General features: G+C 36.5%; 1 protein-coding gene across 3 annotated transcripts in view; it reads left to right on the top strand.

Annotated features, from left to right (window-relative positions):
* Positions 1 to 3,357, top strand: part of LOC121411655 (serine/threonine-protein kinase DCLK1-like) — a 32,889-nt gene extending 29,532 nt beyond the window's left edge. For all 3 annotated transcript variants that reach the window (XM_041604475.1, XM_041604476.1, XM_041604477.1), the window contains 2 exons: positions 229 to 396; positions 2,250 to 3,357. In XM_041604475.1, the coding sequence (XP_041460409.1) occupies positions 229 to 396; positions 2,250 to 2,455 (374 nt within the window). In that variant the 3' untranslated portion in view covers positions 2,456 to 3,357. The remainder of the gene's footprint in view (positions 1 to 228; positions 397 to 2,249) is intronic.
* The last annotated feature ends 22,098 nt before the right edge of the window (positions 3,358 to 25,455 follow it).

Raw genomic sequence — 25,455 nt, 5'->3', positions numbered from 1 at the left:
CCCCATACCTTATAACCATGATTCATGCAATATGATGCTAACCTGGGTCCAGTAACACAAAGGTTAGCGATTGATCGTATGCTTGATTTTCACGATTGATTGTACATTGTAGTCAATGCAATCAATCATAGAAAAATGTTCTACGATCATTGCTAATCTTTGTGTTACAGGCCCCAGAACAGCATCTCATTGAAATAATTTTTATTTGATGTGTTTGTATTCTTGTAGGATACGGTTTGGAGGTGGACATGTGGGCGATAGGAGTCATCACTTACATCCTGCTGTGTGGCTTCCCGCCATTCCGGAGCCCAGATAGAGACCAAGAAGAACTCTTTGAACTCATCCAAGCAGGAGAATTCTCTTACGTCTCACCTTACTGGGATAACATCTCCTCGGGTTAGTGAATTTTTATCATTCTCCAAGAGCAAGTCCACCCCAACGAAAAGTTGATTTGCATGAAAAGAAAAGAAAATGATACAAAAAATAATACTTCATCTAAATTGGATGTAAAATAGAAAGTTACTGCATTTTAAAAGTTTTGCTTAAATCTATTGAAGCAGTTATATCCTAGTTCGTGTACAAATGACACCAGCCAATCACTTTTTCTTTTGTATGATATTATGTAAAAAATCAAAAAAAAAAATTTCCTGCTCGTAATATGTAATGATGTTTGAATTCCTCCTTGAATAGATGGGATTGCTATTGTTACAGTCAGTCTAAGTTTTTATTCTCATTTCCAGCATAAGTACGAAATTCATACAGATACCATGAAATTTAACAATTAAAGTAGAATACTTCCAATTTAACTTTTCTGTTATAAATTTGAAAGCAAAATGAATAAATACTCATTGCAATAAAAAAAAACTATCACAAAATTAATACTGTTCAGAAATTTATTCAACATGCTCTGATTCGATGAAGATGTTTCCTTATTGTCAAATTTGCAAATTTGAAATATTCTATATTTCTTATAATAAAATACAAAAGAAGTAGGGATTGTGCTATGTCTCCTTTCTCATTTGCATATGAACCATATCATGTAAATAACTGTTTTTGTGAAAAGAAGTGAAAGAATTTATAATTTTCAAAATTTAACATCAGATTTGTGGGTCATTTTGCATCATTCAAACTTCCATTTTGATCTTCATCTAAATTTCGAATCTTTTTTTGATATGCCAATGTCCTAAAACAAATAGAATACAAATCGATTATTCCTGGATTTCTGTCAGCCAGAAAGCTCTTAAAAGTTTGTTTATACTATTATGTAAGATGGACAGCTGCAATCCAACTCCACCGCTGTGGTCATCAGCCTGTTGTGGTGGTTGTTGTGTGTTATCAGCTGTCAGTCCACCCCTCCCCAGTTTAAACAAGAGAAATTAATGAACACTCCCAAAAACTGAAAGTTGGGTGGCAACCCGGGGGTGCCCACTTACATTGACGAGCGGATACCATGCGCGACCAAAAAAACATGTAAAAAGAATAAAGGATGTCTTTTCAAGATAGGGCACGTTACGTACGTAATTAAGGGTGTCAAAAACACTAAAATGATGAAAAAAGGGTATCTATTTTGCTAGAAAAGCTATGTGTTTAGGGTCAAATTTGCAAGGGTATGAAAAAAATCAAGAGTAAAATGTTTTATAAAGGAGTACTTTTTGCCCCAGGAGTCAACACTACGTGTTAAGAGTATAATATGTGCGAGTTGGGCTGTACTAGACCCAATGATGTAGGAAAAGGTAAAACCGACGTCCGTGACATATCCCTGTACTTGTTTAGGGGTTCAATTCAGGGAATACTTGCCATTAGTATCGTTATGTTTCAAAATACTTGTTAAGGGTAGGGGTTCACACGCCCAGGGGTGCATTTTCAGAATATGGAAAATATGTGTTTTAGGTGCTTTTTGAGATCTCATGGTCCCGTATTGTATCCACTCGTGAATGGAAGTGCCCCCCTCCCAGGGGGGTGGTAAATACCCCACTTGAGCTCCCATTGACATAACACGCAGGGCAATGGGGTTCCTGTGTTATAAGCTGGTGGGGTATTTTTTAAAGAGAGGAAACATGTGATGTTTATCTATCTCTCTCTCTCTATCTATCTACTTATCTATTTCACAAGCTCTTATCCATGATTCATCGCATATTAATCAGTACCTCTCTGATCTTCCAAATTTGTTCCTTTGAAATAATTTATTCCTTTTTCATTTCCATATCATCATTTTACCATTATGATTTTTTTTCCCTTCCCTGTTCCAGCTGCCAAGGATCTTATAAACCACCTCCTAGTTGTCGATAAAGAGAAACGCTACACAGCTGGTCAGGTTCTCAAGCATCCCTGGGTCACCAGCGAGGGCGCTGCAGGCAAACAAATCAACCTGCAGCGGGAGGTGTCGATGAACCTTGAGAAGAACTTCAAGGATCGACGGAGTGCGAAACGAAAGCCAGTCGCTCCCAAGAACTGAAACAGTCGTCAAAAAATGAATGGAAGATCTAGTGTAAATATATATGTATGAGCATTTATTTTAGCACAATATTCTTCATATTTATATATATATCATACACTCACCAGTGACAATTCAGGAAGTTTTACTAGTAATTTATTATGTATATCTAGATATTCACAATTCATGAGTTCCATGACGTTTGCTCCTGCGACAATTGCTCCTACCAAAAAATTCATATACTAAGCCAAACATCATACTGAACTTTAAACATAACGTATAGCTTAATCCTTTTCCTCACATTCTGAACCATAAACCTTATGACAATCCTAACCTTCACATAAAATCTTAAGAGAAATTTGCTGAGGAGCATTTGTTGCAGGAGCAAATGTCTAGTTACCATTTCATGAAATGTTTGACAATTATGAGGAGTGCATCTGATTCAAATTAAAACCAGGTAATCTTCAAATATATGTTTGAATAAAATCTGAAATAATTGTATTATATTGTGAATAAAGTCTGTATATTCAAGAAGTCTTGGTAAATGCAGGGTTTTGGTATTTTGTATACATATATCATAATCAAGACAATTAGAAATTGAATATTTATCATCATGCACTGACAAAAATTGAAATTTATTTTCTGTCTTTATGATATCCTGTAAATCTTGTTTGTGATAGATAAACATGGATTTAAAGCCTGTCTATCAATCTGTCAATCGGAAGAAAGAATTGCTTTTCAAGGCTGTGTATTTGAGGAATGACTTTTACACCTCAGGAACATTAACAAATATTTGATAGTCAGCTTCTGATGATGTCATGTTTGTGGGGTATATTTGTATATGTGCCGTGACCATGATTTTTTAGTTAGCTTTGTGATTTCATGTTCAATGTGAAGATATTTTGTTTGCATGTGGCAAGGAAGACCGTGATGTTTTCTGATCATTGGCCTTGAATACAGTAATATGGCGGTTCTTACTTTTTGATTTTCAAGTTCAGGCTTTATTGTTAGTGTAGATAATAATATTATAGGATTTTTATAGCGCATGTATCCACCTTGCTAGGTGCTCAGGGCGCTCCTATATTACCCCGGCTAAGCTAGTCTACCGATTCTGGTGCACACAGCTTTTTGAGGAATTACTTCCTGCCGGTACCCATTTACCTCACCTGGGTCGAGTGCGGATAAATTTCTTGCTGAAGGAAAACACGACATGGCTAGGATTCGAACACACAACCCTCTGAAAAGCAAGAGTCAGAACCACTAGACCACAATGCACCCACCCCACCCCAGTGTTGCTGTTGGAAGCACAATTGGAATTTACAAAAATGGTCCAAATCACAATATTGATATTATATTACTAAACACCAAGTTAGACTTGAGTTAGCCAGTCTTATTTCAAGTTCGGTGCTGTGCTGATGTAAAAATTGGCACAATTCCAACATCGAAAGGTCAACACGGAACTTTGAATTGCCCGTTGTTCACTACAGAGTCAAGGAAATTAAGATGTGCATGTGAAAATGAATCTACAACAGATTCTAAAATTCAGTGGGTAATGATTGTGGATGTTAGATTTCAGATTATTGAAAGTTTATTTTAATCAGTACATGTATGAAGAAGTTTTGGAGGCTACTTAGCAATGTAGTATCTATTGATATATAGTATACTTTGTAGGCAATTCATGTTTGTCATCATTTTCCTGCTTCCACCCACCAAAGGTGGTTACTCTCTGAAGCCACTACATTCTCAGGTTATCACTCAAGTCATGGCTGTTTTTTTTTCTCATATAACCAGAACATCGTTTGGGGATTGACTTCTAACTTTGCTTAATTATGCTTGATAGAAACCTGTTCAATTTGGGGTTATTAAGGTCACAGAGGCTTGCTGTGATAATTAAAGAACAGTTTGAAGGGTCACCTTCAATCTTAGGTCATATGAGTTTTACAGTGATATACTGTACCGGAGACTAATGGTGTTCTGATTAGATTTTTAGAAGTTATACTGGTCAGACATTATATTTCAGGCCCGTGTCTTACAAAGAGTTAAGATTGGTCCAATTGACTGTAATTGTATATAAATCCATCAGTGTCATAATTTTTTCTACAGGAAGTTCACAAATGTTCTTTGTAAACAAAGGCAAACACACAAACGATGAATATATGAGTATGCATCATATCTAGAAAACATTTTGAACAAATTTGCATTTAAGATGTTGACGTTGCTGGCCGTCCATAGTTGTGGATGATCAGATCAATCGCAACTCTTTGTAAGAAGGGGCCCAGATCTGGCATGGCAGAGGCATAAATTTCAATTGCAAACAGTTGAGACTATCTTTCGGCATGATGGTATGTTTGTGTCTTCAAAAATTCAAAGAGCCTTGCCTCTCTTGCTTCTTGATTTGGGACATCTAGTTATTTGATAATGAAAAACAATGTATTTGGGGAATAGAAAAAATCATTTTGATAGGACTGTGTATAAGAAATTTTTTCAGAAGTGATTGACTGACCAGAAATGCACTGACTATATGCTGAATTAAACTTCTCAGTGAAAAAATGGTTACTCAGGAAAAAGAAAAATTCTGTACTGTATGGTGTATTCCGTCAAGTTATTGTTCCCTAACACGTACAAGATGATGCTAAATCATGCATTTTTTTGGTGTTGTTTCATTTAATACTATTTTATGTTTATTTGTTTTATGTCAATGGGAAATGTCAAAATGTCAATTTCTTATCCTGCTTTCTAGCAAAAAGAATGCAGTATACTTACATATTCTGTTTAACATATATACATGTATATTTCTCTTTGAAAAAATTTGACAAATTTTGTTATTACCGGTCACGTTCTATTTGGATGTATAAAATGTTGAAGCATCTCGTAAATCAGCAACTCTGTAATAATCCAAGATTGTAAATGTTCCTGTTTGGCGTGTGGAATACAGTACGTAGAGCTTTATAGTATGTGTGTATATGTAGTTCAAACTTGTCATCATTCAAGTCAAGAATAGTCTGTAGGTTGTCATGACTTATTTGCACCACTCAACATGGTATCCAAGAATGATACTGATATATCTTTTAAGTACAGTGCTTTGCAAATCTGGGTAAGCTTATAGAAAATCATCATTCTGAAGAAAGTCAAATGTAATATTTAAACTTCAAATTCAAATGCGATATACATGTACATCACTTATAATCAAATGTTAGTATTTACAATTCAAATTCAAATGTAATATTTCTTATTCAAAATTGAAATGTAATTTATGATTCAAATCGAAATTCATATGTAAGATCATCAAGCTTTCAAGCATGCACTGCCATCGCCAGTTTTTATGGTACAATAACTGGCAATACCCTAATATAGAAGTGGTTATTAGTAGATAAGGGAAATAGTGTGAAGTATATTTTTCATTGGGTTACTGTACATGTAGATTATTAACATCACATTGGATTCTGACAATTTGTTTAAGATGCATGATTGAGAACATCCACTTCAATATCCGAAATCTTAATAGGACCATTCATTTTGATTGCTAGTTTTTGAAATCACTGTTTCTTTATGGGGGAAACTCATATCACAGTTCGGCAATACAATGGTAATAATGGTTATGTGGAATCATTCAAGTTACTAGTATCAGAGCTGCCAATTACAGGATTTTATCATATTTAGTAGGATTTTTAAGGGAAAAGTAATATAAAATACAATATTAATCCTGTAAATAGGATTTTGAAAGTAAGAATGGTGATTTTGGGGTATGTATTCAAAATTTTAAAGAAATATAGGATTTCATGCTTGAAAATAGGTTAAAAGGAAATAAAGAATAGGTTTTTCACATTTGAGAATGGCAGCTCTGTTGTATAAACGTAGGCATGTCAAATGCTAATTAGGGGGATGTCATGGGATGCAAGTACACCCTTTGCTATTTTTTCATATTGAATTATCTTTTATTGATGTTTCCCATATTCACTTTATAATATTCTGTGAATTTACAATGTACTCATAATCTTATATCTTAGATTATTCTAGTCTCCATTTTGGACATTATTTGCAGCTTTAATAGATTTATTAGATACACTGTGCAGTACTCATGTGCTCTAGCTACTTAATTTACAGTTGTAGTATGATATGCATGTTTTCTATTATAAGTTCTTCAGTTCAATTTCTTCCATCATTTAAGTATAACACCTTGAACAAAAATAAATTGTAGTATTATTGTAATCAGAAAAAAAATGTTTTTATGCTTAGATTTAAAAATCATGTACAGTAATCTAGTATGTTTTGTATTATATGTTTTTTTGTCAGATAGTTTAAAGTGTATGTATTTAGAGTCAAAGTAAGGAATGTTTTTTTTTCTTTGTTAGAATGGCTAATGTAGCCCAAACTATAGTTTTTATCGTCACTTTTGAAATGAATTAAGGTATGTGATTAAATAGCTGTATTAAGATGGATGAACAGGGACATGTCTTACAAAGAGATAGGATTGATCTGATGAGTCACAACTATGGAAAGCCAAGAACACCAAAATACTTTATCATCTTGACAAATCAGTGTACTCCTCTATGTATCCAAAGAGGCATTCTATAATATTCTTCGTTGATGAATTATGACATAAATGGCTTTCCATGGTTAAGATAATCAGATCAATCACAAGTCTCTTTAAGGCAGAGCCCAGAATTCAAGTTTTAATGATTCTATCACAAAATGATTAATGTTTATTCAAGTCTGTGGAATAATTTTCCAATCACAATCGTGGCTTTGAAATCTCGCTTCGGTATGTTGACACAATCAGATAAACAGTTGCATCAGAATGATTTGTGTGAGAGTAGAAATTGAAAACAAATAATGTCTGCATTATAGTGCCTTTACACTCCTTTCATACCTATTATGAATCTTTCTTTTCAAATAAGTATTCTTCTTATGCAAACAAAATAAGCCTTGAAGCAGAATCTAATAAATTCAAATAAGATACATGCATTTGTTTGTGTTATTGAATTATGGAGTAGATGTGTCATTAAAGGGCCAGGTCAACCTACCTTGAAAGGAGAAAATGTTCAAGTTTAATGAAAGAAAATCAGCATCAGATGTAGGAGATGGATCTTTACAAGCCTCAAATATAATTATGTAGGGGTGGGTTTAAAGGGATACTTTATCCCCCCCAAAAAAAAAAAAGATTCCATGAGCACAAAACACTGAAAACAGCATCAATATATATACAATTCTGAAGTTATGCAATTCTTTATTAAAAAAAAACTGATATGCATACTGTCATCAATTTACAAAAGTAGAGCTGATGATGTCACATTATTAATCACTTTCCCTTTTCTTACTACATAAAAACAATTATTTCTTATTCTCATACATTTGTGTGAAAGAGCTTTCATCTAAGTTTAAGCAGTTATATTATTTATTTAAAAAATCAGTAAATCAGTTGGGCCTAGTTGATCCTGTATTTACATTCTTGGAGGACAAAATTTAAGTTAGCATAATTTCATTCATTAAAATACAAAAGAATGAGAAGCCCACTCATTGCATCATGAGAACGTCACGGGGGAGGGCACCAGACCCCGGGCGGCAATCAAATATATTGCTGCACACGCGCGCGTGACCAAAAAGGGCATTTAAAGGGGGGGTTCAGTTTTGGCCACGGGCCGCGTGTGCACTCGTTAAGTGTATCAAAAACACAGATCTTCAAAATAAAAGGGTAGTTTTTGAAATGGTCAATGGTCAAACGTATTATAGGGTATAGATATGTGTTTTTTTTTCCAAAGCTTTTTTTTAAGACTAGCCAAACGTGCTAAGGGTATTTTTTGCCCCCAAGCATTTTCATATTCTGGCGACAACTTGTTTAGGGGCCAAAATAAAGCGTGCGAAAAACTTGTGTAGGCGGTTACTTTGCACACAGATAAAAACTCGTCAAGGGGGTGTTTGCCACGCGTGTGTACAGCAATACATTTGACTGCCGCCCACCCCCCCCCCCCCCCAGTCTGGGCAAACCCTTCACTCGAGTTAAGGGTCTGAATGTGCAGCCTACTCATGATCCAATGAGGGTCTGTGCCTCCAGACTACCCCCCCCCCTCGGGGCAGAATGTATACATGCATGCAATCATAAAATACTGTCTGTTTCACCTAGTAATGCAAAACTTTGGTAGGTGATTACATTCCTCTTCAAATTTTGATGAAAATTTACATTGTTTGTCTGATTATAGTCTATCTGTTCACCTTTTTTAAAGCCTGAGGTGAGTATAGAATAGAACAATATTGATAATGAAACATATTTGGTGAGTGAGACACCGTCTTTGAAGTCCCGGTATTGAGTCTGACCCAAGAAGAGGAAGTAATAAAGGTCACTCATGTAATATACCTCAGGAAGTAGAATAGGCGCAAATATTGCAGAATCATGGTTGTAATGACCCTTCAGGGGCCGCGGAACGGTTTTCAAAGTGGGGGGGCTGCACGCTGCACCGAGCTGAGAGGGTTTGGAAAAAAGTGGGGGCTGAAGCCCCCCCCCCCCCCCCCGCTTCCGCGGCCCTACACTCTTAAAAATGCGTGGTCGGATTTTGCGTGGTTTTACGTGGTCAAAATGATTTAACCACGTTTCGTGGTTGTTTGATCGACGAAACAGGTTCTTTGGTCAGAACCACTGCTAGAATTAACCACAATGATTAGTTATACTGACCACGCAGAACGTGGTCAGATGAAAGAGCATAATTTGACCACGTTTCGTGGTCACGGTTTGATCGACGATAATTATACTAGTCACAAAAATTGGGTCATTTTTGTCAGCATCAAGTAGAACTAACCACGATGATTATATTGCGACCACGTATACACGCAGAACATTTCAAATGGAAAATAATCATTCATGCTTAATGGTCATTTTGGGTGACCCCGCACAGTGGCCAAAATGACCACGTATATAGCGCGGTTAAACATTTGACCTAAACTTTGACGTGTCAATTTGTAACCACACTTTGTGGTCATTTTGGATAGAGCGATCGAGGGTTTCGGACTCCGGTGACCCGGATTCGATTCCCAAGTGCCGGTGCGCTAGTGCCCTTTGGTAAGGCATTTATCCTCATTACCAGGTTCCTCGGAGAGGACCTTAAGCCCTCGGTCCCCTGGTTGCTTGCTCACAGGCATTCGTGCTCTCTAGCAGTCTGGTAAAAAGCTCGATATAACATTATATAACATAACCCCCCACACCGTTAGCCAAAATGACCATATAGTGTGGTTATTTGTCTCACCCAGTCGTGGTCAAATTTTAGCCATGCTTATAAATGGTCATTTTAATTTGGTGACCCCGCACAGTGGGGTTAGACAAAAAGACCACGTAGCGCTAGCGTGGTTCATGTTATGAATATCATATATGTTTATGCACATGCGCGTGGTTGCTACGGGTTGCTTGGCTACGCGACATGAAACCAAGATGTAAGAACTACGTGCTCCGAGTCGTTGTTAAATAAACTTGATAATTGAGAGTTCAATCATTCATGTGTCCATCTCAGTGATATACAGTGTTCCACCAACGTAATATTACATGGTGGCAGCGAGCAGAACTGAACTCATGTCAGAAATGTGAAATACTGGACATTTGACGGGGTTACCGGAAGCGTTAATGGACTTGGAGGAATGGACCGTCTGCTGGATGGACTGGAATGCGTGTGTGTATTGTGTAGCTGGACAAAAGAGCTGGACCGAACGTGGGATCAGGCTAGCTAGGGCCCAGGGGTGGTATTCTGAGGTCATTTTATCTTTAAAATATTTTATTTTATCTCTTAAAATGAAATTGGTATTCTGAGATGAGATTTTATCTCTCAGATAAAATTTTAGATTTTATCTTGCGTATAAATTTTATCTTGCGTATCTACAGATGATACGCAACAGAACAATGCCTGCGTACACATACCCATCGCGTATCTGGCCATTGCAACGCAGATGATGTGCTTGCGCCCATGTTACTTTGAAGAAAAAAATAAAATAAACTTAAAAGAGGGTAGAGGCTATTTTATCTCTGCGACGTTGATTTCACCAATATTTATAGGTGAATTAACCCCAAATGGTGACATGAAAATGAAGAAAAATTACATATTTATTGAGAATAACACCTTAACGCTGTTCCTGTACAATCAGAGAGTATTTCATAAGACTTTTCTTGACTAATATTGTCTTTGAAATGATGCTTGAAAAGATGCGATAAAGACTTCGAAAAAGATGAGAGTATTGTCCTTTTTGTTAAAAAGAAATCTCCGTAAAGACGCTTAAGCGTATAGTGCAAGCGTATTTGAAGTCAATAAATTGACGCAATCTCACCCCTTTGCCACACCTCCTGGCGGAATGGATTTTAATTGGTTGAGTGATATGAGAGAGCTATAAAAGCGCGTTTCTAATTGGATATTGATTAAAAAATAGGTGTGTCTTACAGAGATAAAATGAAGATAAAATGGTTCTCAGAATACCAATTCGGAGAGATTTTAAGGGTATTTTATCTCACTGATTTTAACGGAGATAAAATATTTTATTTTATCTGAGATAAAATGGATCTCAGAATACCACCCCAGGCATTGGATCGCTGATCGATTTGAGGTCACACGATCGGACTCGGAAGGGAACTCTCACAGTTTTGTTTAGGCTTCTGATGGAAGTAGGACTGTGCCTGTGGTTTGCTGAAGTGAAACCTGGACTAGTGTAGACTGTAGTCTGGACTGAGTTGCCGGATCTTCCGCTGTTTCGACGTCGGATGATTGAGGACCGTGATTCGTGAGCACTTGTATACCCAGTTGTTGTGTATCCGGACGGGTTGTGTGTCCGGACGATCAATTTTAGAATGTCATTTGGAAAATTTTACAAGCGAAGTTTCATCATTTTTTAGTACAATATGTTAGGAAATATTATAAAGAACAAAATAGAAAATGATTACAAGTAATGAATTCATATTTTTAGTGTAATCCACAGACAAAAAGAAGGCTTCAAAAAGATAAAGTGTCCGGACACCCGACCCCCCATCCTACTAGGCCTATTTGTAGTTTGGACTGAGGATGAACGTTCGTTATCTCGTCCTGGGGGAGCCGACGCGTAACGTTAGACCTGATTATTGGCTGATGGCATGTGTTCGATACTGTGCGTTTGGACGAATTTTGCAGTAAGAATAACAGTCAGTAACTTACCGGACTGGGATCTTGGGGAGATCTATCACTTTGGAGCTAGGCCTAAAATAAAGACGAGAGCTGAAGCCTGAACATGTTCTAGTGAGTGCAAACTGGTTCAATATATTATTGATATTTGGACGCTTTGCTGTGCTATAGTCTTAGGCCTAATTGTTTTCTTTTCAAGCAATTGTTATTTGGACCAGTCTAAAATTGTTTGTGGATCTAGCCTATATTGATGGAAACTGTAGACTACATTTCTGGACCATTTGTCTTGGACCTGGTCTAGACCTAGATGAGTGGAGTTTTCATCATTTCCTGTGCTGGTTTTGGAATATGTTGAGCTGCTGAGACAGATTGATATCCATTTCGTGATGCCCAAACCCTGGACCTGGTCATGCTGCCATGCTGGTTAGACTGATGGTGATGTCGAGGACTAGGACTAAGCTGTGAATTTTTGGACCTGGTGAGTTGGACTCAGTTGTGGATCACAAAAGGACTCAGTTGTAAATTTCAAATTGCTATGTCTATGATGAGATACAATTGTTGTTTACAATTTGTGTATAATGTATGCTATGTTGAACATGTTTACATTCTATTTCTGGATTGAGAATTAGCTCTTACAGCTGACAGGTCATTGCTGGTTATTTTTTATATTGTAATGTTCACTTTTTAATATTTATAGAAGTCTGTTATACTTATTAGACACAGTAAACCTCGGATGTGTCGAAGTCGGTAAAGTCGAAAACCTCGCAAAAGAAAAGTCCCGATTTTACTTATGTAATTGGATTTGCCGAAGTAAGGAGTTGAGTTTCAGCTGTGTTGATGCATTTTTCTCAGTCCCGAGGACTTCGACGTGTGCGAGGTTTCTTTGTACTCATTTGTTTTGTCAAAGAAATCAATAATTGTAAATTCTTCGCATTTATGTTTGGAAATGAATTGCAATGAAAATATTGTATGTTAGGAAATTACAATAGGGCTAGGGCTAGGCAATCGCATAGGAGAAGGTACAACATAAAATTGCAAATTGGAAGTAAAGATGGAATCTATATGACATTGATTTATTTCAAGGGGTAGTACAGCTGTTGTGTGGCCAAGTTTTAGTAATCAAAACCTGCAAAATAACATTACAAACTTAGTATTATGCTGCAAAAGTATAGAAAATTACATAAGATTATGTTACCATTTAAAAGAACCATTAAAATACAAGAGAGCGCTATACATTTGATTTTTTCTTCAATAATAATTAAATATAGTAATCCAAAACTTTTAAAACCTCTTAGAAAATATTCAAATAGTTCAAGAATTTCTCTTATTTTTTTAAAAGCCTAATAAATCTTAGGGCCCAGATTTATTACGATTGGGGATACATCCCTTATAAAAAAATTGAATGGTATACCATTGACTACCATTTATCATACACCATTGATATACCATTGGAATACCATTCGCACAGCACCCACCATACACCAATGGTATACCATTCAAGCCTCAATGGTATACCATTCAAACTAATTTAAATAATTCGGACGTTACTATTACCATATTCATGAGCACCATTTACCATTCATATACCATTGATCAAACACCATTCACCATTGATCTACCATATGGCCACTATAGACAGGTTTACCATTGACCACCATTCACCATTCAGCCACCATTCACTGGCCTACCATTTACCATTCAGCCACCATTCACTGGACACCATTGGCCTACCAATTGCCTTTCACCATACACCATTCGCCTACCATTGACCATACACCATTCATATACCATTCACCATCCGCGTACCATACACTGTACACCATTCGCGTACCATTGACCGTACACCATTCGCGTACCATTCAACGTACACCATTCGTGTACCATTCATCGCTCACCATTCAACTACCATTCGCCGTACACCATACACCGTTCACCATTGATTGACCATTCACTTTACACCATTCTACCATACACCGTACACCATTGACCTACCATTTACAGTACACCATTGGCCTACCATACACCATACTACTATTCACCGTACACCGTAGGCTTACCATACACCATACAACAATCGCTTACCATACACTGTACACCATTGACCTACCATTTACCATACAATACTGTCATACCATACACTCTATACTATTAGTCAACCATTCAAATAACACCATTGGTCATACACTATAGACCACAAGTGTACATTCAATGGTAGACCAATGGTAGACAGTAGAACAAAGATGTGCAATGTATAGTAAGCCAATAAAGTACAGTGAATGGTAGACCAATGGTGTACAGCATATATCTGGGGTTAATGGTAGGCTTAATAATGGAATAAGTATACACAAGAAAAAAAATGAAAGCAGTTATTTCAAGAACGTCATTAAAATGTTTTTACTATAAGAAGTTTAAGTACAGCATAAATGGCACAGAGTATTCACAAGTATAGACTTTATAATTAAAGCACATAAGTTATTAATATATATGACTTAGCTACTCGTTGATATCTCTGTCAATCTTGTTATGAAAAAAATAAACATGTATCAAGACAGATCGAGTTTGATTGAAAAACACAACAAATGAAGACTAACATTTCCAAGAATAAACCTGTTCTCTCTTATTGCTTTTTACATGGATTGAGTACTTGGCAAAACCACTGTTCTGCATACAAATCTGATACTTGATGTTAAATCTGTTGTGTGAATTGCTTTCAACAATATTAATAAAAATTTTTTTACTAATAAGTTCAAGTACAAAAGAGTATTGACAGGAATGGTATAAAAGCACCATATTATGAATACATGTGACTGCGCGACACTACAAGAGATCAATGATTGCACTCCACATAGGTATTATGTTAATCTTCCTATAAACGAATTTACATGCAAGACAGAATTTGGACAACAAACTAATGAACACCAAATTTCGAAGATTAAACTCAAAATGTGCGATAGCCTTCACATGGCCAAATGAATAAAGGGTACCACACCTAGAAGAAATGAAATATCTCAAAAAGGGGGGGGGGGAAATAGTACCCCCGTCCCCCAAATTGTTCTTTTTTTTCTTTTCACCTAAAAAGATATATCAATGGCGTGTTTCTACAAAGAATTGTTAAAAAGTATTACCCGCCTAAGTATCCAGAATCCTGGATAAGTTTCCTGTAGAAATAGACGCGATGTGGTTAATTGATTAATTGCATCGCGCAAAATATGGTTTCACATAACCATCTTTGAGAGGTGGTTATTGCCATGTTAATCCGTTTAACTTTTCTGTAAACATGGGGCAAAATAGCATTCATGTCTGGCTTAAGTGCTTGAACCCAGAAGTGCGATCTCACAGTATACATATATTCTGGCCTGTTTAATCTCGCCAGCTGATCGCGAAACATATATACCTGCTACAATGAGTGAGATGTACCATGAATTTTGAAAATTTTCCTAACGAGATGCAAGTTTTGACATACCAAAATGCAATGTTGATGTTATAGTTTGAATTTTCCGATTTCTGCCGTATTTGCGAAGCGAAATGCAAGTTGATCAGATTATTTGGTCTGTAGAAACAGCTTGGTTTAAGAGCGATAAGGTTATTCGAGTCCGGAAAAGATAAACTGTTTTTAATGATTTACTGTAGAAACACGCCAAAAGTTTATCATAAATACAATAAAGATAAATTAAGAAATAAATAATATATCACACATAGAAAGAAAATATAATGAAAATAGGGAAAGAAAATTATTCAATTTGGAACACTAAAAAACATAAAAAATAGAGACCTCTTTTTGCAAAATATATAGAAAATAATATATACAAGATACCCACTTATTTTTTCTGTCTAATTTTGCTGTGCTGAATCAGATGAATAACTCAACTATGTGTGAGAAATAATATGATTATTGTCTTACACAGAATCAGTAGTCAATTGTAAGTTTTTACAACCTAGCTTGGACAAAATTTGAATTCATATAATACAAAAAATATATAAATTGTGATTTTGTATATTCATGAGGACTTGAAGAGAACAGTTTTACCAAAAAATAACAACTTTAATTCGTCATAACTTCGTTAATCCGCAACAAATTTTGATGAAATTTTCAGTGCTTTTTGTTTGTCTGATGTACACTTTGAATTGTATCACATAACTTTCAGTCTCGAGTACCTCTAGCCCTCCAATCAATGGGTTGGACGACCGGTTACATTTTACACATGAAATAGTTATAAGGAGAATGAAGGGGACCATAGAAAGAAAGCATGAGAAAATGGCAGATTTTGGTAAGGAGAGAATGAATCAGAAAAGCATCATGCTGAAAATTTCATTAACATCTAATAATAACAAAGTTATTGAATTTGAAATTTTAACAATATTTCGGTAAAAATTAACCTAATGTACACATGATCGTCAGGAATATTTGCTAGGCTTATTGTATAAAATGAAATCATAATTATTTAATATTTTCATACATGTGTGTATGATATGTCCCAAGTATCATATCATTATTTCCAGCAATGCATATCTTCACATTAAAGGTCAAGTCCACCACAGAAAAGGTTGTTTTGAATCAACAGAGAAAAATCAGGCAAGCATCATGCAAAATATTTCATCAAAATCGGATGCAAAATAAGAAAGTTATGACATTTTGAAATTTCGCTTATATTTCACAAAATAGTAATATGCACAATTTACCCACATGCATATGAGAGAATCGATGATGTCCCTCACTTTTTGTTTTGTTTTTCATTGTTTGAATTCTACAATATTTCAAATTTTACAGATTTGACAATAAGGACCAACTGGACTGAACCAAATAATGTTAAGCAATGGTAACTCCACATGTTCAGTGAGAAATAAAACTTTATTTCATAGGTCAATGGGGAGAAAATTATATTTCATATTTAAAAAAACAAAAGAAAAGTGAATGAGTGATGTCATCAGTTCCCTCATTTGCATACCGACCAGGATATGCATATAACTATTAAGTGAAATTGAGTGAAACTTAAAAATGTCATACCTTTCTTATTTTTCATCCGATTTTTATGTTTGATTTTTCTCTTTTTATCAAATCAACTTTTTGTTAGGGTGGACATGTCTTTGAAAAAAATTTTCACTCCATTTTTTAGAGTTCTCAGAGGACAAAGTGTAAATAAGCACGACTTCTTGTAATAAAATACAAAAGAACAAGTGGGGATATAACATCAGCTTGGGTACGTCGTGGTCTAGTGGTTCTGACTCTCACCTTACAAACAGAGGGTCATGAATTTAAGTCCTAGCCATGGTGTGTTTTACTTCAGCCCAAAATTTATCCGCACTGTGCTGCACTAGACCCAGGTGAAGTGAATGGGTACCCGGCAGGATCAATTCCTTGAAGCTGTAATAAGAAATATTGGATGAAAACAATGCAAAGGACAGTATATTAGCTAAGGGTTCAAAACATCAATGCTTGTCGTGTGTGTAAGCTTTCTTTAGAAGTTCATATATTTTTTTAAATATCGAGAAATTTGCAGTATACACTACCATTCAATTGAATGGTACCAATTAACAAATATCTACAAACATTTTGTAAAATATGATAAATAAATTTATGTTTAACCACAGATGGGAAGAAAATAACCTATTATCTCATGGGAGGCCCCAATGATGACAAATACCACAACAAATGAATACCTGAGGACAAAGTGTCCACCCCTCCCCCTCAGCCAACATACTGATTTTTTTTCAGCTATGCCACTGCAGGAATACAATCTGTTTTATCTCATGAAGCTTTGCAATTTTTCCTACTGAAGAAAATTCTTACACACATACCTTTCATAAACTCCATTCTTTTCTTGTACACGGCACGTTTTCTGTGTTCAACACCCGTCGTGTCACTCCCAGATAAGGCTGGACCATTAACCTTATCATCCAGTGTATCCGTCGTCCAAACTTTGAAAATGAAATAAAATCAATTTGAGTGTTGTAAAATCTGCATGTATGTGCAGAATGCAGATACAAGCAAAAATAGAATACTAATATAGTAAAAGAAAAAGAATGATCTTAGAACTTTAATTTTAGAGATATTTTCATGGATCTCTGATTATCAGCCCAGAATTCAGGAAAACAATAAGGAAATGTGATATTGTTCAGCTTAGTTCAGACAAGGCTGTATTATAACTATGCATGCTTTATACTAGTAATAGCTATGTCATCTGAAATCAAATTTCCAGAGCAGCAATTTTCAAAAGGAGGGTAATCGATGACATAAATTCCATTTCCCTGGTATTGACAATCGCAGAAGCGGATCCAAGTGGGCACATTTGACCTGGAGTCCGTTGTATATTTACAGTTGCAATAAATCGCAACTCTAAATATCATGCGCAACTTGATTTTCAACCAATCAACAGCGCGCATTTGGGACTTGCGATTGATTTTTTACCTGCGTTTAAACGCAACTCTTTCTGCAATGGACCCCTGTGCCCCCACCTTGAGAGCAAGATAAAAATGTGGCTTTCTTACACAAGTGTTCACCCCCCCCCCTCGATAGTTACAGCAAATATTTATATTGAAAATATTGTCTCATACAAGAGGATCTCTTTTTTGGTTTGCTTGTTATTTAAAGTTTCCTTGGGGAAAATCTGCCCCACTACCCCCTTTGAGAAATCATGGATTTGTTCATGGAAAATCATATGCCAGTGGATGAATTCCAGACATTGTTTTAGGCAAGTTTTGATCAGTAAATAAATAAAAACAGATAAAATGTGATCACAGGACAAACTTAAAAAAGGGATAAAATTTACTTTAAAAATTGATATGCCTAGCCCCATGAAAAGATCTAATAATATCCTCCCGCATTAATGCTTCACAAGTTTCACACAAGCCAAATGCGAGCAAAACTCCCCACCAGAAATTGTCTACACACATTTTTCAAAATATTGCGGATCGCTTGGATTTGCCGTCATGTTGATATGGACCGAAGTTATGCGACCAAAAGATTCGCATGCGGCATGTTGGCTGTTTGTTCGCCACATGTAAACATCATTTGTTCGCTAGCTTCAGTCCCAATAAACATTACAGCGAATCCAAGCAATCCGCGAAGTGATGTCTACGGATTAGATCAACGCGTCGAGATCGAAGACTAAATACAGCCGTTCCAGATATTTTGAAAAGCGGTGGTATTCACAACGAACAACTGTGTACAACAGATAGCGGAGCGTGAACGTAGCGGTCGTGTACAGTTTTGCTTATTACATGACGTCATCCAGCCCCTGCCGAGAACCAATTTATGAATGAAAATATAGTAAGCATGCGCAGTGCAAGCCTTTTATTTCCTCACACAGAATTCCACCAAAACAAGTGTGCAATTCTCTATCACCTCGTACCAAAATCGACCTAGAATTTCACTTTCCCGTATTTTATATGAATTATGAAAGGTATTCTCGGAGGATCTATTTTCTCACCGATACTGCACAGGTAAGCAAATTTCGATTACTTCTTGCTTTTCCGTCAAAATCTTACGAATTAGCGTCTATATGCCATCGTGTTCGTTGGAATTTGTAGAGTCTATCGCAACGTGCACAAAGTCAATTGGCTTCCGGGTTTCGGAGCGTCGCCTGAATATGCATGAAATTGCAGAGTTTCGATAATTTTCGATCAATACCGGAGCGATCCGATCACGAACCAAAACTATTTACGGCGTACACAAAGTGACCGGATATCGTTATCGCTATCGATACTTCCGCACGCAGTCCGAAGGAATTATTTTTGGGACCACGTGGTCATGACGTGATCTGCGCGATTGACCAATCAGCGGTCTTCGAATCGCTGTGCGGAGACGATCTATCCGTTGTACACAGTCTATGGACAATTGTTCGTTGTGGTATTAACATCGAAATGTGACTGAGAGACCTGTCATGACATTTGGGAACAAATTTTGGTGATGAGGTATGCTGGTAATCGGCCGGTGCAAAACTGCATTAGCGCCACTGCATAATTATTGCAGCCTCTGTAGAAAAATTGAATAGGAATCGTTTGTCACTATGTCCAGTCACAGTTCCACACACAAAGTGCTCATTTCACCATATGTGCCATGAGTGGTACAGTGTAACTTTATAGGGGCTGCGTAGCCTTTATCATTTTTTAAACTTTAGGACCCCTTCCATGTTTCACCTCCATTTTATCTCATTTACCAACATCTATCAACAACAACAAATTATAGACCTAATTCCAACACTATTTGTCGGCAAGTTTTCAATTTCAGTGAATTAACGTTGTGCAGTGTTTCACAATTAACGCTTTGACAGTCTTGACATTAGATTAACAAATCATTCATTCGTGAATTCAACGTATTCAGAGATGGTTTTTGTAAAACATTGACAATAAACATCAGGCAATATGAGCGAATTACTAATCTATTCAATGCTCGCCGAGCTAAACTCAGCCAACACAAAGCATAAGCACTCCCTATCGCCATAGCCACGTCCCGGCCAGTAGAGCAGCGGCCAGCGCCAACGGGGCAATGGCGGTGGCAGTGCAGTGGTCGTGGCAGTACACCGACATCTAACATTTTGAGACAATTTGAGAAATAAATCAAAGAAAATTGTTATAGAACTTACTGTTTAGCCTTCTACAAATGACTTTGAAGTCGCTGTCCGAATCTGACCCGTGTTCCTGTATTAGTTTTTGATGAATTATCGACGGACTTATCAACAGCAAAACGGCGGTCCCGGTAGATGGAGTTTTCTTTTTCAAATATTGCAATCGGCGGTTAGACGTGCGCGCGCGCGTGCCCGGGCGCGTGCGTGCGATAGAGCTAGCTAGCAAGCAGCCAAGCGGCCCTGCTTGCCAACGCACATGGGGGGGGGGGGGGGGGGGGGGGGGTGAATTAAAACCAAATTAGGGGTGTCTCCTTTTTCCTCTCGATTGGTTCTGGGTTGGAAACCATGATGGCGTGAGTGCCACTGTTTTCCTTGGATCTTGGAATCTATGAAAAAAGTTTTCGATCCCTTCACTTTTTTTCCTGTTCTCTCTCTTATATTTTCTTTTTTATTTTCGCTGTCTTTTTTTCTTTTCTGTTGATTTTTCTTTTCTTCTTTGCCTTTTTTCTTTTCTTGTTTTTTCCCCTTTATATATATATTTTTTAATCACTCCTCTTCCCTTTTAATTTGCTTTTGTAATGATTGAAATTGAAATTTTCTTTTCTTCTTTGCCTTTTTTCTTTTCTTGTTTTTTCCCCTTTATATATATATTATTTAATCACTCCTCTTCCTTTTAATTTGCTTTTGTAATGATTGAAATTGAGATTTCATTCAGTAGATTTCTTTTCTGTTACATTGTTCTATACCCTGTATGGCGGCAGGGAATTTTGATAGGGGTGAGGGAGCAAGACCATGTGGATAAATCATTTCAATCAAGTATAATGACCGGCCTATAGAATAGCTCTCCTCTTTATGAACGCCGTCCACAAGTGGGAAAGAATATTTAGGGCCTAAAAAATAGAATTAGAATTTTTAAAATATCATTTGTAAAAAAAAGAGAAATAATTCATGATTGGAAGCAGCTATAATAGCGTACAAATGGGTTCAGAGGGGTTTTTGACGTTGCAGACAGACCAAATCAGGGTTGCGAATGGGAATTTGATAGAGGTTAGGGGACCAAGACAACCAACAGTGAATTCATTTTGAGCAAAATATGGGGCATTGCAAGAAACTTGCAATCGAACGCAAATCAATTTCAGACTCCAAAATCATGAGAGTCATACTTTTCATTGCAAACTTGCAACTGATCCATAAAAAAATCCAAATTGATATGTTCTATAGATAAACTTAATGTATCATCACCTGTAAACTTGCATCTGATCGAATTTTGGGATTGATTGCCAATATCTTCTTGGAACACTCAATACATAGTTCTCTTTATGAAAAGCGGCCATAAACAAGCAAAATGATTATAAAAATAGAATAAAACTTATTAATTAAAAATTAAAACCCTTTTTATCAAAAAAGATTCATTGACCGATTGATTTTGTTTTTGCACCCATTGCATCAGATTTAAATTTAGAAGGTAATATGTACAATTGTAAAATATAACAAATTTATGATATTGTATCATAACCACTGGATCAATAATATTTAAACACATATAGACCTTTTACTTTAAATAAGGACAAAGGCAATTTAAAAGAATGCAAGAGATCATGTTTACAATCATGAGCGATTACACTTGATTTGGGGAAGCTGCTCGCATAAAAGTCACAGCTCAAATATTTAATTAACTCTTAATACCTTTTAATCTTTGATACATTTTCTTTAAACCTTCGGAATTATGTTAATGGGTAATGCAATTGGGCATACCATTCACCATTAACACAAATGGCATTCATTAGGCAAACACCACTAAGCCACTATGGCTTTACAATTATCCAACATGATTATATATACCACTAGGCACTTACTACTAAGACACCATATTGATACCAATCATACCATTATAGAGGCACATACTACTGAGACACCATTGAATACCACTGAGACACCATTGTATACCACTGAGCCACCATTGGGTATATAATGGTATACCATGCAGTCATACCATTAGAGGCACTTACTACTCGGACACCATTTGACACCACTGAGACACCATTGGGTATATGGTATACAATTCATCATACCAGTCATACCATTACAGAGACACATACTACTGAGACACCATTGAATACCACTGAGACACCATTGTATACCACTGAGACACCATTGATGCATGGTATACCATTCATTATACCAGTCATACCATTAGAGGCATATACTACTGAGACAATATGGAATACCACTGAGACACCATTGTATACCACTGATACACCGTTCGTGTATGGTACACCATTGATCATACCAATCATACCATTACAGGCACATACTACTGAGACACCATTGAATACCACTGAGACACCATTGTATACCACTGAGACACCATTGGATGTATGGTATACCATTCATTATACCAGTCACACCATTAGAGGCATATACTACTGAGACACTATTGAATACCACTGAGACACCATTGTATACCACTGATACACCATTCGTGTATGGTATACCATTGATCATACCAATCATACCATTACAGGCACATACTACTGAGACACCATTGAATACCACTGAGACACCATTGTATACCACTGAGACACCATTGGATGTATGGTATACTATTCATCATACCAATCATACCATTACAGGCACATACTACTGAGACACCATTGAATACCACTGAGACACCATTGTATACCACTGAGACACCATTGGATGTATGGTATACTATTCATCATACCAATCATACCATTACAAGCACATACCACTGAGACACCATTGAATACCACTGAGACACCATTGGGTAAATGTATACCATTCATCATACCAATCATATCATTAGTCACATACCACTGAAACACCATTGGGTATATGGTATACCATTTACCATTAAATAAACTACCAATTACCATTAAGAACTTACCATTGAAACACCACTTAAATACCATTCGCGTACCATTTACCATTCAGATCACCATTCAACTACCATTCGGCACCATTCAAATACCATTGGCGATTTTTATAAGGGATTTATCAATATTTCAGCTATTTATGAACTGTTCTGACAAAATAATTTTGTTCTGTCATTAAAATTGAATTTTCCTTGAAATTTGCAACTCAGTTTTTTTGTTGCCTCGCTAAAGATGTGAGTTGTCCAGAGCCTTCTCTACCAAAGTTGAACTACCCCTTTAACGTTGTTTTGGTTAATACATAAATCAAATGTTAATAAAATGTTTTTAATGGAATGTTTTACAAATATTCACAATATATGTTGGAATACTGTTTTTATAATGTATTGTGAGAATCTCGGGGTAGGTCCTAGCCACTCTGGGCTCTTGTTTTTTGTATGCAGTCGTTTCATTCGATTTGATATAGTTTATCAATTTGCTGAAAATGTATTTATATTAATTGATTTATGCATTGAAGCTTTGTTCTATTTTATAATGGGAATATTGGATCGACATAATTTGTTTCTATACTTGTACATGTGATTTGAATTGTGAAGGATATGGGGATGCACGATTGGGTAAAACAGATATCATTAATTCCTGCCTTAATCATTGCAATTATTTCATTGTCATCCCAACTTGCCCCATAATAATGCAAGCTTAAGACACTATTTGTTAATTGTTTCGCCATTATTTATAAGAATATATGCAAATTGTTGAATTTCACTTGATTTCGTGTGCATGTATGTCATTTGTTATTCACATTGTCATAAATAACCATGTTTTCGTGGCTATAGCAGGGCTGCGGAATGGCCACGTTACGACCACGTTTCGTGGTTAGGAATAATAACCACGTCCGAAGTGGTTAGGACAGAACCACGTTTGGAGTTATTAAAATGATAACCACGTTACGTGGTCATTTTCGGTAACCACTCGAGGCGTGGTCAATTTGACCACGTGCGTGACGTGTGCATAGTTGACGACGCGTGCGTGGTCATGCGTGGTCACAAAAATGTATAACCACGCTTCGTGGTCATTTTCGGTAACCACTCGAGGCGTGGTCAATTTGACCACGTGCGTGACGTGTGCATAGTTGACGACGCGTGCGTGGTCACAAAAATGTATAACCACGCTTCGTGGTCATTTTCGGTAACCACTCGAGGCGTGGTCAATTTGACCACGTGCGTGACGTGTGCATAGTTGACGACGCGTGCGTGGTCATGCGTGGTCACGAAAATGTGACCACGCAACGTGGTTAGGACAGAACCACGTTTGGGGTTAAAGTTATAACCACGCTTCGTGGTCATTTTGGGCAACCACTTGCTGCGTGGTCAATTCAACCACGTGCGTAACGTGTGCATATATAGTTGACGACGCGTGCGTGGTCAAAAACGACCACGTTTTGGTCGTTTTTTAACCACGCATTTTTAAGAGTGTAGACAGCTGGCAGCCGTCTGTTTCGAGGAGTTTTTTAACATTTTTTTTTATTTGGTGAGTGAAGCCAACGAAGTTCAGCTGAACAACCAACAAAACAGAGACCGAAGCTTTTGGTCTACCGCGGCCCCTGCCCTTGTCGCCATTTAAAGCACATCTATTTTCAGATCTATGCTCATTATTTTAGTTTGATTTTGATTGATTTTATAGGACAAAATATCACTAACCTTCATTGTTTCAAGTCAATTAATCCTGATACTATATAGCTGATGATTTGCCCTTGATCAAACCTAGAATTTATTCACACAATAGCTGATTCTTCATAATCTTTTCTTTTCACTCCTACGTGGAATATGATGAAACCCATATGAAAACCCCTGAAAACAGATTTATATATACAATTTTAAAAAGTAAAGAAAAAAATCATGTATTTTCAGTTCAATGCATGACGTGCTTAGCTTTGAAACATATACAGTTTTCAATAATATTAGTGATATCCAGCAGGCTTGATATCCAGTATATATAAAACAATTAAGTTTAACCTAATTTCAATAAACACTTTCCAATAAAGAATCCCGGCAAGAAATGTGATAGAAAATAAATCTCTCAGTTTTTGTTTCCTATATCTACTTTGTTTCAGAACAAAATTAAGAAAATGAATAGATTTTTAAAAAACCTATAATCAGTCATATTCGATCGATACTGATAGACCGGGAGGTAGACAGCTGTTCGTCTTTCACACACACAATCATTCAATTGTCAGTAGCTTTATACAAATTGTTCATGTATGTTTGTTTCAATTCATTTGGCTGGGGTTTTTTTTTATAATTTTAAACTGCAGCTATTAAATGCTAGAGATTAGCTCGATCGAGGCACAGCGTGCATCGCATCCAGCGCTAGGCCAGCGCCACGAGAGCGCGCGCTAATTCAAAGTGCGGGAAAATCAGTTCCGGTTAAATAACGTTATG

This window comes from Lytechinus variegatus, chromosome 3 (assembly GCF_018143015.1).
Source record: "Lytechinus variegatus isolate NC3 chromosome 3, Lvar_3.0, whole genome shotgun sequence".
NCBI lineage: Eukaryota > Metazoa > Echinodermata > Echinoidea > Temnopleuroida > Toxopneustidae > Lytechinus > Lytechinus variegatus.
The sequence above is the reverse complement of the archived record's forward strand: the minus strand, read 5'-3'. Positions and strand labels throughout refer to the sequence as shown.